The sequence below is a fragment of the Hetaerina americana genome, unplaced genomic scaffold (genome assembly GCF_022747635.1).
Source record: "Hetaerina americana unplaced genomic scaffold, ioHetAmer1.1.p SCAF_112, whole genome shotgun sequence".
Taxonomy (NCBI): Eukaryota; Metazoa; Arthropoda; class Insecta; order Odonata; family Calopterygidae; genus Hetaerina; species Hetaerina americana.
Window position 1 is genome coordinate 948,927 of NW_027286204.1, and position 17,429 is coordinate 966,355.

At 38.2% G+C, this 17,429-nt stretch overlaps 1 protein-coding gene across 2 annotated transcripts; it reads left to right on the forward strand.

The window, feature by feature from the left end:
- Positions 1-216: 216 nt before the first annotated feature.
- Positions 217-17,412, forward strand: tzn (tenzing norgay). 2 transcript variants are annotated; one of them, XM_071582462.1, is made up of 7 exons: positions 217-540; positions 629-744; positions 824-945; positions 9,702-9,940; positions 12,075-12,178; positions 16,904-17,048; positions 17,134-17,412. In XM_071582462.1, the coding sequence occupies exons 1-7, from the start codon at positions 471-473 to the stop codon at positions 17,262-17,264; spliced, it is 927 nt and encodes a 308-aa protein (XP_071438563.1). In that variant the 5' UTR covers positions 217-470; the 3' UTR covers positions 17,265-17,412. The 2 variants fall into 2 exon arrangements, with proteins under 2 accessions (XP_071438563.1, XP_071438564.1); XM_071582463.1 differs by having other exon boundaries at positions 217-332.
- The last annotated feature ends 17 nt before the right edge of the window (positions 17,413-17,429 follow it).

A 17,429-nucleotide genomic window follows, 5' to 3' on the forward strand; every position in this document is an offset into this window, starting at 1 on the left:
ACAGTCCAATGTCAACATCATTGTTATCAAATGCAAACTCATGTGGTTTAATGGCCGTAATATATAAAGGTATATTGTTGCGGGGGATAGAAAATCTATAGATTTTGTCGTAATAAGAGCACTACTTGGATGGGAACACAATTCTGTGCCAAACCAAATCTCGCGCGTAGCGGCTTTTTGGGAAACATTCGACATTCATCATGCGTTGTAATTGCCTCAAACTTATTTACTGATAACATCTGGTCATGAGCTACTATGCCTGCAATTCAAGCTGAAGAAGTGTTTTAGTTTGAATTTGGAAGATCTCTTGAGTTTTTGAATTAGAACTTGGGGTCAGTACTTAGAAGTTAGAGAAATTGTATTGATAGCTCTGAACATCTTTCATGGTACTGTTTATTAAAAGTAATGAATTTAGTTACATGCTTGAACATTTTAGCCAATTTATCAATGTAATTTTTGTTTGAGAAATTATGTTAGCTGCACTTTTGCGTGTGTTACCTAATTTTGTTATCCAAAATTTAACAGCAGCATATTTCAAAGGTTAGTACCCTTGTTACATGTTGCCCGTTCGCAATTTCTTTTGCGTATTCCTTGATGATACATTATAATGTTTTTATTGTTTTTGAAGCTTCTGCACTTGGATCCGTGGGATTCCGAGGCACTCATAGCATTCCATCAACAATTTCACTAGCTGACATGAAGATACGGATTTTACCCGCTCTACAGGACAATTATATGTACCTGGTAATTGTTGAAAAGAGTCAGCTTACAGTGAGATGCACTGATTATGAAAACCATTCAAGCTGAATATATCAATTTATAGGTTGTTGACGAAGTTTCCAAAGAGGCAGCTTGTGTTGATCCCGTGGAGCCAGAAAAAGTTTTGCGAGCCGTCAAAGAAGAAGGAGTGAAGCTCACCACCGTATTAACGACACATCATCATTGGTAAGGTATAGTAGTACATGTATGATAACGGAATGCAGAAATAGTTTTATTAGAAAAAATAATTTGGCTATAGAACTATTCGGCGAGATTTCTGTTTCATTAAGTCAATGTTACTTCCACATGGCCTTCCCACATATGCGCTCTTGTGCCTTAACATTAAAACAATTTCTAAATGTAAAAATCATTCAACTTGACCGGGATTATTGATTGAAATCGAATGAATGATTTGTACACTTTGAATTTGTTTAGTTGTTGTATGTAAGGCGCATTAGCGGATGACTTAGTTAAAGGTTACTGTCGTGGCATTTTCCACACTCTCTTTGAATGTGAAGCTATTTGGTCCGTTCACCTAATGAGCCAAACATTTGTCAGACATTTCATTTGAAAGTACAGAATGGATGTTTAAGTCTAATAATGATTTATCCACCACTTGCCTGAAGGGATTTGCATATTTTTCTGTAAAAAAATAGTTTATTTTTTATTTTTTCATTCCATTCTTATGTGTATGACAAGAAAAGACAAGTATTTTAGAAAATCCTTATTATTTTCTTGCAATAAGAAAATATTATCTTGACCTAAGTATTTTTACAACATTTTCTAAAAGTTCTTTATTGTGTGGTAGATTTTGAAACATGGTGCAGCACTGAGTCCAACATCACATGCTTGGCTATATAACCTTGTTTCTTTTCTTATCATTTTGCTGCTTCCATCCCTTTTGGTATAACAAACTGCACACTGCCTACAAGGCTTTTCCTTCTTCTCTGTAGATGGAATATACTCAGGGAAGTGCCTCTCAGTTGGGCGTCGGGGATTTGTTTCTACTGAAGGCCTTCCACCCTTACTTGTTATATCATGTGTGTGGTATCTCTCAATTATATCTTCCACTAGTTTCATTCTAAAGTCCAGGTTACTTTTTGTGCCACCATTCTTCCTATACTACACAAAAGCATTCCATGTGACCTTGCCTAACAAAGTGAAAAAAAATTTTTATAATACTTTTTCCCCCTTTTTTTATAATGGGGTAATTTGTCAGGTGCTGATCTACCCCATCTACTCCACCCATTGTATTATTATAATCAACAGTGATTGTTGGCTTCCATAGCACCATATTAATTTTTTTTTAATTCGGCAAATTCTGTATTATGTACTGTAGGGAGTACAGTAACAGCCTTTTAGTCTTGCCATTTCATCATCATCACTTTACCTCTCTGGAAGGCAGTGAATTCGCCCTTTTTCAACTTATTTTCTCTATGTCATCTGATACTTCCTTCCTTGGAATTCTCAATGTCCCATAGGTATCAGTTCCTTGAGCAATCAATAAATCAACTAGCTCTGGGGAGGTGTACTAGTTGTCTGCAGTCAGGCAATAATCTTTTTCTAGTAGAGGTTTCATTAGTTATAGCACAATCTGGGATGCTAAAGGAAGATTAGTATGTTCCTCATTCAATACTGACCCTTTTCCTTTATAAATAATAAATGACCATATATAGCCAGAGAGTCAAAATATTTATTTGGTAGCTGTGTCCATCCAAAAAATCTACCTTAACCGGTAGATTACCAAATAAATAAATATGTCCAGACTTACCCTCACAAAGGATAAACTTTTTATCCCAAATCTGGCTCTTTTCAGGGGAACATACTGAATCAGCCCACCCAATTTAGCTTGACACAAGGATGTGTATCCCTAACAAAGATACTATTGTCTGCAAAATGCAGATAGCATTTGATGAGTACCAATCTACGGTATGACATAAGATTTGAAAAGAATGGAGTAAAGATGGTCTGCCTCATTGACCAATACCATTCTTCTACTAGTTTGCTTATAGTTCCCTGAAGAATGATCAAAGTGAAAAACACTCTAATTTCATTAATATTTACAGGCTGCCAATCTTTCTGTACACCTTGAAAATATTGTCAAAACAGAGGATTCTATGCCCTGGTTAGCATATAAGTTGGTTTCTACAGTTATCAATTCAATTAGGTAATCATCAATAATGCCTCGAAGTATTGAAGAATGTCAGCAGTTTAATCAATTTCTAAATGAACAGCGGGAGAAGCAGGAAAAGGAAATCTTGGTGGTGGCGGTGTGGGACCTTGATTGGAATCGATCGGACTCCACTCTCTTACATCGAGCAACTGGGCAGCTTCATCATAATCAGAGAGTATGCCACTTTGACACATTAATATCTCAATAGGATGTGATATTAGAACAATATTTGATATCATTTTATAAACTGTCAAGTAGCATACCTTATAAAAAGAGACTTTTCAGGAGTGATATGATGGAATATCATAATAAATTAAAAATTGGCAATTTTCCAAAAATACATCTACATCAATACCCTGCATACCACCAAAAAGGTGTTTGGCAGGGGGTGCAGCACCAGGAGGAAAGGGTAAGGGATGAGGAGGTTAGGGTTTTCCAAATGGATGGGGAAAAGTGGGGGGATCCTGCAAAAAATATAAATAAATATACTAGTATAACCATGCGCAGTCCCATCCTGCAGTAATATCTCTGTTGCTCAACTATCAACCCCTGCCTTAATCGCAATCCTCCCTCCGCCAACCCTGCATCATCGCATTTTACCTTCCGGACAACTCTTAAATAATGATCTTTAATCCATCACCCACTCTGTTTTACGTCTTTCTCAATATGATTGCTTGTCGGCATGAATACCCGAAAAACAATTAAGTTCATTTATTTTAATTTTGTTTTCATTGAACATTGTTCTGCCACTCACCTTACTACCTTCACTGAAGTCAACGTTTCACGAGGAAGTTTTCCTGAAATGATGTCAAGGAAGATGTCAAACTTTTCCTCTCTGCGGAACTCCGTGGCCTCGGATTCGCTTAGTCAGAACTGCATGTGTAATGCTTTTAAGAAATTTATTATACATCTAAATTATGGAAATTAATGAAATTTGAACCGATTATTCTCGTTTAAAACAAGCCTTTTGTACTATGAGGAGGAAAAATCGAAGCTCGTGATATCACATTCAAATTGTGCCGTTCCTGGAAAGGATATTCCCGGGCGTTCTACATCTACATCAATACCCTGCATACCACCAAAAAGGTGTTTGGCAGGGGGTGCAGCACCAGGAGGAAAGGGTAAGGGATGAGGGGGTTAGGGTTTTCCAAATGGATGGGGAAAAGTGGGGGGATCCTGCAAAAAATATAAATAAATATACTAGTATAACCATGCACAGTCCCTACCTTGTAGGTTAATACTTATCATGTCGAGCCGGCTCCTGCGGGATTTCGATTACAAGAATTCTGGTCTCTTATTGTTCTTGGAAAATATGACCATTTAAACCTGTCAGTCTTGTAGTCTATCTCTCTAATCTTATATTCGTGATCCCTCCGCCCGTAATACGTTGGGGTTCGTATTATATTCTTAATGTCATTGGGAAAGGACCCATCTTTAAATGTTTTTAATAAGTTTAATCTAAATTGTAGCCGTCACTGTTTAAGGGAATCCCAGCCTAAATTTTCTAGCAAAGTAGTTACGCTACTGCGTTGGTCATGACAATTTTTGACAAATCTAGACCCCCTCCGCTGAACTCGATCCAATTCCGAAATTAAATTTATCTCTTGAGGATCCCATATACTGGCAGCATACTCTAGGTGGGGCCTGACTAGGGCAAGAAAACATCGTTCCTTCACTTTTTCGTCACATTTACCCAGCACTCTTTTTACAAATCCCAATTTTTTATTAGTACGACCGCATATTTCCCGTGTGTGCTTTCCCCAGGACAGATCGTGAGTAATTGTTACACCCAAGTATTTAAAGGAATCTACCCTCGTGATTTCTATTTGTTTCACTTTGTAACTAAATAGGGGGGTGTTACTCTTTTCCCAAAAATGTATTACTACGCATTTTTTCAAATTTAATTCCAATTGCCATGTATCGCACCAAGTCTGGATTGCATTTAGGTTGTTAGCTAACGTGACTCTGTCATCGCGACTTCGTATGTCTCCATAAATCACCGCATCGTCAGCAAAAAGACGGAGCCTGCTATTAACCACGGCGCTGAGAAATAAGAGGGGGCCTATGACACTTACCTGTGGTACACCCGATGTGACCTTGACAGTATCGGATGATACACCGTCCAGGACGACTGTTTGAACGCGATTTTTTAATCTACCTTTACGGAACCCGTGTTGGTTTTTCATCAATAAATCTTGGCTATCGAGGTACCTCGTGATGGAACTAACAATGATGTGCTCAAGAATCTTACAGGAGATGGAGGTGAGCGATATTGGCCTATAATTACTGGGGTCCTCCCGGTCTCCATTTTTAATATGGGTGTCACAGAAGCTATCTTCCAGCCGCTTGGCACGCTTTCTTCTGCTAATGATTTCTTAAATATTATATTAAGATAAGGAGCAATTTCAGAAGACAGTTCTTTATACACGCGAGCCGGTATCTCATCACGTCCCGGAGATTTGTTGGGGTCGATATTTTTAAGGAGTAACTCTATTCCGCAGGTGGAAAAGTCGATTGCATGCATTGGCTGCAGAAATGTTTTCGGAAGGTTCTCTGGTATATTCTGGGAGCATTTGTTGAAAACACTGTGGAAGAATGAGTTTAATATGTTGGCTTTATCTAAACTACTTGTTACTTTATCCCCCTTTTCGCCGTTCATTGAGTTTACGGTGGACTTTTTTCCCTGCACTTCCCTGACGTAGGACCTTTGGGTTATCGTTTAAATGTTCACCTAATTTTTTCCTTTTGAATTCCGCTAGCGCCTTCCGGAAGGCCTTCTTGGCAGTGGACCTAGATGCTTCGTAATTCTGTATGGCTTCATTGATTTTATCAGGGGAGGAATCTTTAACCACGTTTTTCATTCTGGCATGGCACGCCCTTTGCCGTCTTAGTGATTTCCGAGCTTCAGAGCTGTACCAACGGGGTTCCTTATTCTCTCTTATATATTTTCTAGGCATGAATCTCTGTCTTGCTGAACGTGTTATCGCAAGAGAACTATTCCAGGTATCCTCGACACTCCTGGTTTTGCTTAATTCGTCAAATCTAAGAAAGGAACAGTTTAACTCACATTTTAAGCCATCATAGTCAGCTTTATTGAATAAATAAATTTTTCTCTTAGGTTTGTTAACTTTTTCTACGCTTAGGGAAAATTTACCGTTTACACCCCTGTGATCACTGATTCCATCCATAACTCCTACATTTAAGACCCTTTCGGGTATATTAGTACCTAATAGATCAAGAATGTTCTTTCCCCTTGTTGGTGAAGTGACTAATTGATGTAGGGAATTTGAGGTGAACGTCAATAAGAGGGACTCGCATAAATCCTTGTCTTTACCTCCATTTATAAAACTGTAGGAATCCCAATATACTGTGGGAGCATTAAAATTGCCACCGATAATTAGTCTATGCTCATTGTTGTGGGATGTAAAGCTTTTTATCTCCCTTTCTAGATCTAGTATTGAGTTAACGCCAGCATGGGGTGGTCTATAATACGCGCAGACATATATTCTTTTCGCACTGGGTATTTTTACTGAGCACCAGACACTTACTATACAGTTATCAGGAAATAACTCAGCTCTGCTGTCGGTAGAGTTTTTAACCGCGATAAACACTCCTCCTGCGGCTCTATTCTGTCTGTCATTTCTGTAAACTGTGAAGGACTTAAGAAAATATTTCACTGCCTGTGATATCATCTGTTAACCAACTTTCAGTTCCTATAATGATGTCTGACTCTGTGCTATGAATGAGGTGATGAAATTCGGGTATCTTATTTTTTAAACTTCGGCAGTTAACTGCTACTATGGAAATTATTTCTTTGTCTAAAACCTTCTTTGTGTTCATTGCGGTCTGCTTTCTGGGGATGCTATTTAGTCTTTTCGGTGTCTTAATACCTGATCAGTCTATATTCTGATAAGTGATTCTTTCTTTTGTCTCATTAGCGCTGTACGTACTTGGAGAAATCTCTTTGGGCAACCTAGTATTGTGAGACGCACTAATTGACCTACACTTTATAATATTGTTATCAGGGAAATTTATCTTTAAATTGAAATTTACTCCACTTCCTAACCTACTCACTTGCCTAAAAAATATTTACAGTGCCCGAAGATCCTATGAGCCACCCGAACCGACACCTCAGGGGTGTAGTGGACCCCTAAGCGGTTCAAGGGAGCGCGACAAGACCCGAGCACCGGTCTCAAGTCCACAAACTCGGCCCCCATGCCCCGACAGAATTTCCACAGCCTTCTGTTTAGAGACTCAATACGACTCCAAACGTAAGCACCGCAGTCAGTCCGCGGGATAATGCTGCATAAGGACAACCGTAAGCCCACTCAAGATCCACTTAGGATTTTAGGCCCCTAAAGGCATCCAAAATCCTTTTGGATCCGTACCTGGAAGCATCGTTGGTGCCGACATGGGCTACCAACCGCAGCATGGAGCAGTTTGTGTTCCGGACAGCCGCCCTTACTACAGCCGTGGCATTACCTTATCTTATGCTAAGAAATAAAGAGAGCTATTTAAAAATTTTTATGTTGAAATAACTAACAGTAAAAAGCCTGCAAAATATCTTGATTATCAAAAACAGTGTATGAAAGATCACCACTTACCATCACAAACATTGAAGTCCTAACCAAAATAATGTAAATAAAAGAATCAAATTCCAAGAGTTTCCACCTGCTGTCTCTAGTGTGCAGTATGTTAGAGGCATCTAATGAGTAAAATAGGAACTTCTTGAAGAAAGCAATCATAAAAACATGGGTAAATCTGGTTCAAAATTTAGATTAACGGACTTAGTGGAGAAGAGAGTAAAGTACGTTGACTTCTTAGACGAGAAAAAATTGACAAACATTCATTTTCAGACTGAAGAACCAAAGGAGGGGCTCTAAACTAAGGTCTTGTGGTATTAAAAGTCACATGCATCATGTATACTCATATGATTGATCATATATATTTCACATTCACATTCACATTCCCTGGGGAAAACAAAGCATAAAATTGCATCTTCTCAACTGTCACGTTCAGGATGGTTCATGGCAGATTAGTGTTACCAGTTGTGGTTCATTTATCCATCCATGGCCTAACTTGAGGCCAAAATGAGAGGATGACAGGAAAAATAAAGGGGAGTTTTTTCCATCTCAGCTGAAAGTATAAATAATGGAGTTATTGTTTTATTGTAGTTAAATCTTCATCCCTGCAATGTTTTTTTATTTTTTTTGAGTTCTGGGAATAGGAAAGAGTCCCGTGGGATGCGTTTGGGAGAATAGGGTGGAAGGGACAACCTTTCCAAAGAGCAGCCACGGCATCGCCTGGATTCCTCAGCCGCACCTCTAGATGAGTGAGCGGGTTCATTGTGGGCGAGGAGACGGGTGTCTTTTGTGATCATACGGCACCGGTTCTTTTTTAGAGCATCATTATAGTTTGTTCAGCATTGTGCAGTGGTTGGCACCACTGATGCTCTGCCCCCTCTCCGGGTAGTCTGTTAAGATGACTCCACGGCAGACCCAAACAACAGACAGTATGACCTTTCCTTCAATCTTATCCACCTTCTTGGAGGGATGCGAGTTTCTGTGCTTCCTCTCCTCGCTCGTCCCTTTTGTCCCAGGGTCATATTGATAGATCCAAGCGGGCATTCATTGTTACCAGGCGACCAAAAAATCCTCTTCGTCTCGCTTCAAAAGAGTCGACATTTCCCTGGACCAGTGCTGTGTTTGCTTCTGAAAAGGAGTTTGTAGTCGTGGAATGAAACCCAGTGTCATGGTACCTTTGGTACTTGCAGTTCTTTGTGAATCCATCTCCACACACTGCCTTAGCTAAGATCAGTCTCATTCAAGATCATTTGGCTGGTTCCTCTTTGCTTTGGGATAGCATCAAGTTCTCCTCTTTCTTCACTGTGGAGCAACATGGTCCTTGAGTGATGGTCTTCCACTTCTTGGAGCATCTGGGAGGGACTTGCGACCAGTCTGAGGATTCCTTTTTCACCACACAGCCGTGTCTTGTGGCTAGCTATCATTTCCATAAACGGCCATCATTTTGCTGTGGATTTTCTGGGCAGTGTAACATTTCCAGTTAAGGAATTTAATCACATTGCCAGCCTATTATCTTCTACCTCATGCAAGTCACTGTAATCTATGGCTTCCTGAAACAAAACAAATCAACATTAATAGCAATTACAATATCATGTGCATAATTGTCAATTAATATTTGGAGTAAATTAAATCCAGATAATTTAGTTATTTCTTAGTGAGAAGTACTTAAAAATGATACTTCCATGTGCAATTTCACACATATTTGTAGTCGTGCGCATTACACCACTGTCCGCAAGGTTAAAGCCAAACTGTAAACACTAGGTTGTGTACCTTTTTTGGCAAATCATAAAAACTCTGTTAGATGCTGCAATGGTAACTTGAGGTGGAGTTCTCGATTAATGGAAACTATAACACAGCAATTTTTACAGTGTACAAATCATTTGCCTTGACCTGGATTCGAAACGGGACGCCGCGATGTCTGGCTTAGTCTGGGTTAGCCAGTGTAGCTACCAAGGTGTCTTCTTAATCTTCACGCTTTTGTTTTAACATTTTGAAATTTTTGCATTGTAATGTGCAGTAGTGGACTCCATTAAAAGTTGCTATCCTTGCATCTCCATGGTGATGCATCCTAGTGTATGGACTGTGAATCTGAAGACAATTTTCATTTGCAGTAGAAAACCATTTCCACAGACCAGCTTCAGCCACTTACCTGGGTAAGTCTCGCTCCTTTCCTCTCCTTTATGTAGGGACCATGCCGGAGGGAATAAGAATTTGGTGAAAATGGCTGGAGGCAGTGGGGAAGCTGTCTCGCTGTGTGTGGTTGGAGGTGACGACAGAATTGAGGCCCTCACGAGGAAAGTGGTGCATGGGGAGGAGTTCGCCATTGGATCCCTGTCCATCCGCTGCCTCTCAACGCCATGTCACACATCAGGCCACATATGTTATTATGTCTCGGGGCCCAATCATCCCCCTGTTGTGTTCACTGGTAAGCTGCTGCTTACGCTGCATCAACGAATTTCCGGAGCATCAGCATTTCTGTGAACCATGCCTGGGGAAAAGCTCTCCGGAAGTTGACTTTTCATTGGTTATTTACCATATCAAAGGATGAGATGAAATGCCTGCAAAATTAAATTCCCTCATTTAGATACATAATTATTGATGATTCAATATGTATTTTAGAACATTATTTCATAATATTAATAATAATAATTTAAATTGTCATTAAGTAGGTATTACAATAGATCTGTCTTACAGAACACTTGGGACATCTCTTACAAGACAGTGCAGCAGACATACACATGTGTAAAACACATCAGAAAATCATATGAGGTTTTTAATGGGTAAAAAATTCATTCACAGAGTACAGAGCTTTGGAGGTAAGCCATGAATAAAAGGTTACTTTTAATTTGGCTGAGCTAGTTACTCTAGCAGTCTGTGGTAGTTGATTAAATAATTTCATCCCAAAGTTATTCAAGTACTGCTGTGATTTTGTCAATCTGCAGTTACACAGGGAGAGATGATTTCTTATTGTGGTGTTGTAATCAAGTATGTACTTTACACCTTGTAAGAAACAAATGTAAATTATCTTTCACAAAAATCAATTTTTTATGTTGCAAAGGAAACACTTGGTTTTTCCACATAAAATTTTATGTGGAAAAACCAAGTGTTTCCTTTGCAATATGTATCGTTTCCACAAAGTGACGCCTGAAGCTATCTCCTTTATCAATTTTTTATGGATATAAATTTTATATGTAGTTAGAATATTCGCTCTAATAAATAATGGTTGGCAGTTTCTGTAGCAGAAGATTGAGTAATTGTCCTTACAGCTTTTTTTGTAGGATAAAGAGATTTTAAATCTGAAGCATAGCCCTAGGTTTCCATACCATAATTGAGATGGCTGTTAAAGAAAGCATAGTAAATGGATTTTAGGTGCTTGGCAGTGATTAACATGCTAAGTTTTCTAAGTAGATAAAGAGCCTTGGACAATCTCTCCTGCTGATAACATTGAGATGTTAAATCCAGTTCTGCTTAGAGTCAAGGTGGAATCCCATAATTTTACAAGATTATCATCCTGGGGTATATTTTTTAGGCTGTATGTTAGACTTGGTATTTTCTCTAAATTTAGTATGAAGCCATTTACCTTTAACCATTCAGTGTCCGAAATTAAGAAGGAATCAACTGAGGAAGATGAGTGTTTAGTGGGCTTAAAATTAGCACCGGTTGGGTGCTAACACCACCCGGTTAGGTACAACATATTCACCAGACTTGGCCCAAAGTGTCTTTTCTCCATTTTCAAACTTGAAAAAAAATGGCTTGGGGGAAAACAATTCATGTCAAACGAGGTCATCGCAAATACAAGATGCCTATTTTGAAACCCTGAACTCTGAAACCCTTCCTTTTGGACTGTTTAAAAAATTTGGGGAAATGGTGTATTGAGCTGAAAGGAGATATCGTAGAAAAATAAAAGAAATACCCTAAATGATTGGTTTTTCAATTTTCTTCTAAGGATTTGTTGAAAGACCGATATATAAACAACAACTGTAGCTCTTGAACAACAAAAATTTGTAACAGTTTCAGGTTTAACTTAGTGGAATTCCTTCGTGATGAGGGTAAAAAAAAACTTAACACTTCCACGATAAAGATGTAATATATCACGGCCATGGTTTCAATGCTGTGCATCATTAGGTGGAACCATGGTCATGAAATATTAAATCTTTATTGTGGAAGTGTAAAGTTTCTGTTTTACCCTCATAACTATAATTCAGTTGATAAAAGGCAGATTTTCACCGGTCAGCCCTACAAAATTTAAGACGGTGATAGAATTGATTTGCTGCTTTGTTGATGTTGTATTTATTTTGCATTCCATATATCTTACAGTCCTTGATAACCATATTTAGAATGATTTTAATCTTAATACCGAGTATGTATTTCATTGGCATTCTTAGATATGAGTAATATAAAGTTAAGATTCAATCCCAAATTTTGACTAGCCCTCTTGACCTCTGCTCAGTTTCCCTATTAATAATGTCTATCTGTCCAAAATATGTTCTAAATTGTAAAATTAGGATGTTGTTGAGTTAGTATTCTGTCTGTTCTCCTGATAGATTAATGTCTTCTAGGTGATACACTCTTCATTGCGGGCTGTGGAAGGTTCTTTGAGGGAACTCCTAAACAAATGTACACAGCCTTGGTTGAGATTCTGGGAAATCTTCCTGATAATACGGTTGGTGAAAACTCTTAGTCGTTGCATGAAATTCAGAGGGTTAATCTTTGATATGTATGGCAGGATGGCACTTTTGTGTTGTTTTATATCAAATGGTATTTTAATGTTGTTCAGGTGAAAGATCACCAATTAATGACAGATATATTTAATGTAACTAGCATAAAAACTGAAGTGGGCGTTATAGGATTCCATGTATGTTTGTTTTCTATGCTAAGTATGCGAATGCTTTGAAGAATTGATTATCTTAGGAACAGAGCCTTCAAGTACTTGTTGCATTTTAGTATCTAGTGAATTTTAAAAGTTTAATTTAAGAACCTTTGTAGTAAAAGTATGAATACTTTTAATTGGGGAATAATCACGTTAGTATTAAGTAATCATCAGCTGCATTTACTATTAAGAGGAATTAGTATTTTATTAGTGCTTCAGAATGCAATTACGCATAAGACTGAAGTAAAGACTTAGAGTAATATTTATTATTTATGGATGGCTGGTTGGAGCCCTAGGATTGGTGTTACTCTATATCATCCGATAAGAGCTCTTGCCAGAGGTAGATTCACCAGAAAGGGATTTAACCGGCATCTTATCACTTGTCAAGTTTTGCTTAGAAATATTGCTTTTTGTAATATGATATCAGTTGCAATAAACAAGGAAATTGCTGGCCCTTTTAAGTTATTCTTCATGACTGGGTGCCCACTCTCCTAAAATACTTGAGGAATGTTACTCAACTCAACAAATTCATTTTATGATGCAGGAACGTGGCTTTCGTTACACCTTGGAAAGTGAATTTCCCCGTTTACTTTTTTGAGTCAAGTAGTGAGTTCACTGAATACCATCAAGGTGACAAACAAAAATGGCACTGAATATTGATATTTTGCTTTTTTGCACTATGGCCACGTGGAGCCAAATTAACTTGAATCACCGTTTTCCAGTCTTAATCTATGCCCAGTGCTCCTTCATTTTCTCACTCTTATGATCTCCTCTTATCCTTGGTGTTTGGGTGTCATTTTGGAAACCCTTGGTGATCTCAATTCTAAATTTGAAGGCTTTCCACCCACTACACGCCTCTTGTTCCCTGCAGGACTCCTCCTCCTGAAGTCAGCTTGCCTTTTTTTATTCTCCAAGAATTTATGTATTTTGTTGGTTAGTCTTCCGTGGTGTTCATTTGGTGAATATGTCTGAAAAACACTGCTATTCTTTTTCTGATGGTTTCTGAAATCTTTTCCACCTCATTGTTTAGTTCTTGGCTTCCTTGCCTTTTTTATGAGCCGTCCTCTGAAAATTCTCTTCATGCATAGAAAGCTGGCATCATTAATCATGTTTTAGGATTTACTGACCATAGAATGTGGATCACTCTAATTAGAAGTATGCATTACAATAATTTTTTCTTACAGGCAATCTACTGGTTAAGGCAGGTTTTTGGATGACACACCTACCAATTAATTCTATTGCCATTCTCCTTAAAAAACACAACCCGACATCCTGCTCTCTGACAAGCTGCTCTGTGTACTTCCTTCCTCCCTTCATTCCGTCCAACATCCCTATTCCCAATTCCTGCCCCTTCCTTCTTTGCCTAACATTTTCTCCCCTCTATCATAGTCTTCAACATCCCAATGCCAATCAATATCCTTTGCATCTATTTTTCCTGACTCCTTATGACTTCTCCCAACAATCCCCTCTCCTCACCCTCCATAACCAGCCTATCCTCATTTGTTTTCCTTTCGGTCCATTTCACCTTCTCCAATCTTCTCAACACCCACATTTCAAAAGCCTTCAATCTACGTCTATCCTCCTGCTTCAGTGACCACAATTCCCGGCTGTACATAGCTATGCTCCGTATAAAAGTTTTTACTAGCCCTTTCTTTAATCATTTCCTGTGCATACAGGTTGAACAGTAACAGTGATAATGGGCAACCGTACCTTACTCCTCTTCCTAACACTGCCCACCTGGACTCGCCATTCCCCACTCGCACCTGAGCAGTCCGAGACATGTACAGGTTGCAGATTAGCCTCCTGTCCCTCCAACCTACTCCTATTTTCTGCAATATACTCATTATTTTTCCCAATTCACCCGATCAAAAGCCTTTTCGAAATCAACAAAACAGGTAAATGCGTCCTGATTGTATTCTATATGCCTCTCAATTAGTGATCTCATTACTGCAATGGCATCACGCATGCTTCTCCTCTTCCTGAACTCAAACTGATCATCCCCTAAGTAATCATTTACCCTACTCTCTATCCTTTTGTTGATGATACTGAGAACAACTTTAGCTGTGCGATAAATTTAAATGAATAACTTTCTTCTTTGGATTAATCAAAAACATTCAAATGTTTTTGCTGGTCCTACTTGCACTTTAAATAGTTTACTCAATCATGTAGGAATGATGTAATGAGGTTATTGTATGTTCCATAGGATGGTCGAATTGGCAGTTAATAGCTTTTATAGTATCAACTACTTACCTTGGTGTAGGCATATACTAGCTTGTCAAGCAAACTACAAAACTATGACTTCATTGTACCTAATACCCTTTGAATGATTTATATTTGTGATGAATATTTTTTGAAAAATCTCCAAAGTAAAGATATATCCAATGACTGGATGCTGCAATGAAGCGATAAGATGGTGGAGCATAATTTTTTATTCTCTCAAAATGTTGAGAGAATATGGAGGAAACTCTGATATTATTGCAGCTAATGAGATACAGTTGGAAATGAGCATATACCATCCTGAAGGGGATCGGAATGGTGTGGTGGCTAACGTACTGGCTCCCCACCCAGAGGGCCCAGGTTTAAAACTCATCCCTAATGGCACATATGACCTCAGCTGTCGGTCACCTCCCCTTATAACTACTGCTACTATCCTCAAACTAATCCGTGATGTAAGAAAATGGTTTCTAATGAATCAAATATTGAAAATTTATATTAACTAATTATAGACTCATTTATATTTAACATTAAATGATGTTGAAATTAAATTATTGCTTTAGTTTTAAATAAAAACATTTTTAATTTTGCGTTGTTATGACTTATAAATGTAAGAAAATGATAGAATGCCAGAATCTGATGGGAGTATAATGGTTATTAATAATGATTTTACCATCATGTCTGTAATGTAACTTGCATTGACATGCTTAGTTAAATCTTGGGTTATTAGAAGAAAAAATAACTGGATAAAAATTATTTTTCTAGGCCTCTCAGTTTAAAAATATTGCTGTCTAAGAAGGTGTGATGTTTGGGGTATTCCCAGTAGCCAACAACTGTCGAGGATGTTCCCAATAGCATCCATGTTTGCCCAATTTCAAACTATTAGGCCACTGTAATCTTAGTCCTAGATTTTCTGCTATTCTGTGAGTGAATGGAAGTTAGTCAATTCCATTTGTTTATGCCTAAAATAAATTGCAAATCAAAATTTTTACTTGTTATCTCAAGAAATGGGCTGCTAACATTGAAATTTCATGTGCATGACAAAGGGTGGTTACTCTTGAAACCTGAATTCACTTTGTGTGGTTGTTATTACTGGAAATCCTCCAAGGAATGTTTCCCAGTGGCCTCTAACAACTATTATGTGGGTTTTCACTTGTGTCAATTATGAATTATTGATTTAGTTCTTCATATTACCTACCTGCCTTCAAGCGGATTAAAGAGTATTCAATTCTTACCTGTTAACATTCTTCCTTTTATTAGGGGACACTTCTCTCGCTGTACTCCCTTCCCTGCCTCTTTTGGATTTGACATAGAATTGTTAGCATTTCTCTTACCATATTCAGTTTTTGGGGACTGGTTGTACACTGTGTCAAACTTATTTTCCGTCCTTCTCTTTACCCACATTTCAAAGGATAATCCCCACTCTGACATCAAAAAACCAGGTTTTAGATCCGCATGGCATTACAGTCTACATTAGCCTCCACCAATGTTTTCATTGGCATACCTGTCATCACTTCCCTTCTTAGAAATGGTCAATTGGTCTGCCAGCCCTTTTCAAGGGCATGATACAGGGAAGGACACACTTCTGATATTTTTACCAGCTCAGCGTTTTCATACTTAAACGGTTGGTGAGGGCTCCTTTCTCTCTTGACTCAAGAAATTATTCAAAGGATAAGTGATCATAATCACTTATACACCTCTGAAACACAAAGGTCAAAAAGTTAGTCTTTTGGATTTGGCAGGAGCAAATGATTTCTCTCAGAAAAACTCATGGGGGTGTCGGCTTTTCTGGGAAAAATTATCATTGATTTCTTGAACTTGTCTCTTTTGCAAAGGGGAATTAGCATTTGATGTTTTAAAATTGCTCTGTTTGTTGTCTAGCGTTCTTACATTGGACCCACAATGCTGCCACTCTCAAATTCAATCATAACTGTATGGATCCAGTAAAGCCATTGATGACTTATCGAGTTCTATTTTCATTTCCATTGGCTTGGCAATTCTTACATTCATAATCACAAGCATGCTAGTATCAATGTTCTCACTTCTTTCATTGTGACTATTTTAATTACATTTTGGTACGGTCAATAAAAATAGGGTGTGAAAATTTCCTTTACCAATTCAATTATGACAATCACAATATGAGATGATGAAATTGCGAATTCCATTCAGATTGATCCAAAATGCAGTGGTCTCATTGGAAGCTATTTACATTCAAGTTTTACATTGCTGGAAGTATTTAAGTTTTAATTTTTAGTGGTGAACATTTTGGAATTGGAAATTACATGGTAATATCATTTCTTCCAGCAAGTGTATTGTGGTCATGAATACACTCTCCAAAACCTGAAATACGCTCAACACGTTGAACCTGCCAATGAAACTATTCAGGATAAAATGTCCTGGGCTCATTCAAAACGTAGCAAGGAAGAACCAACTGTGCCTTCAACTATAGGTAAGGTTCATTTATGAGTTTTGGATACTTTTGAAGCATCTTTATCGAATGAATGGCCTACTCTATCAAATGAACATCTCAATAGGAGTGGAGAAGCTGATCAACCCTTTCATGCGCGTCCATGATCCCGCTGTTCAGCAGCATGCTGGCCAGAATGAACCCATAGCAACCATGGGATTCATCCGCACTGAAAAGGATTCCTTCAAAGCTCGGTAGAAAGTCCAAATGTGGTAGCAGGTTTAAAAGATATTGTTTTCATAGTTCTGAGCAATAGTGAAGTTTTCCTCTTTTATTTACGTGATTGGTAGATGTAGTATCTTGTTGAAGTATCAATTTGATATATATTGGCATTTATCGATGGTGATACCATGTTTTTGACTT

Coding starts and splice junctions, on each gene's coding strand:
- tzn (XM_071582462.1), top strand. CDS start 471: ATGTTAGCTGCACTTTTGCGTGTGTTACCTAATTTTGTTATCCAAAAT. Junction 946..9,701: donor TTAACGACACATCATCATTG/GTAAGGTATAGT, acceptor TCCTTTATGTAG/GGACCATGCCGGAGGGAATA. Junction 12,179..16,903: donor GAAATCTTCCTGATAATACG/GTTGGTGAAAAC, acceptor CATTTCTTCCAG/CAAGTGTATTGTGGTCATGA.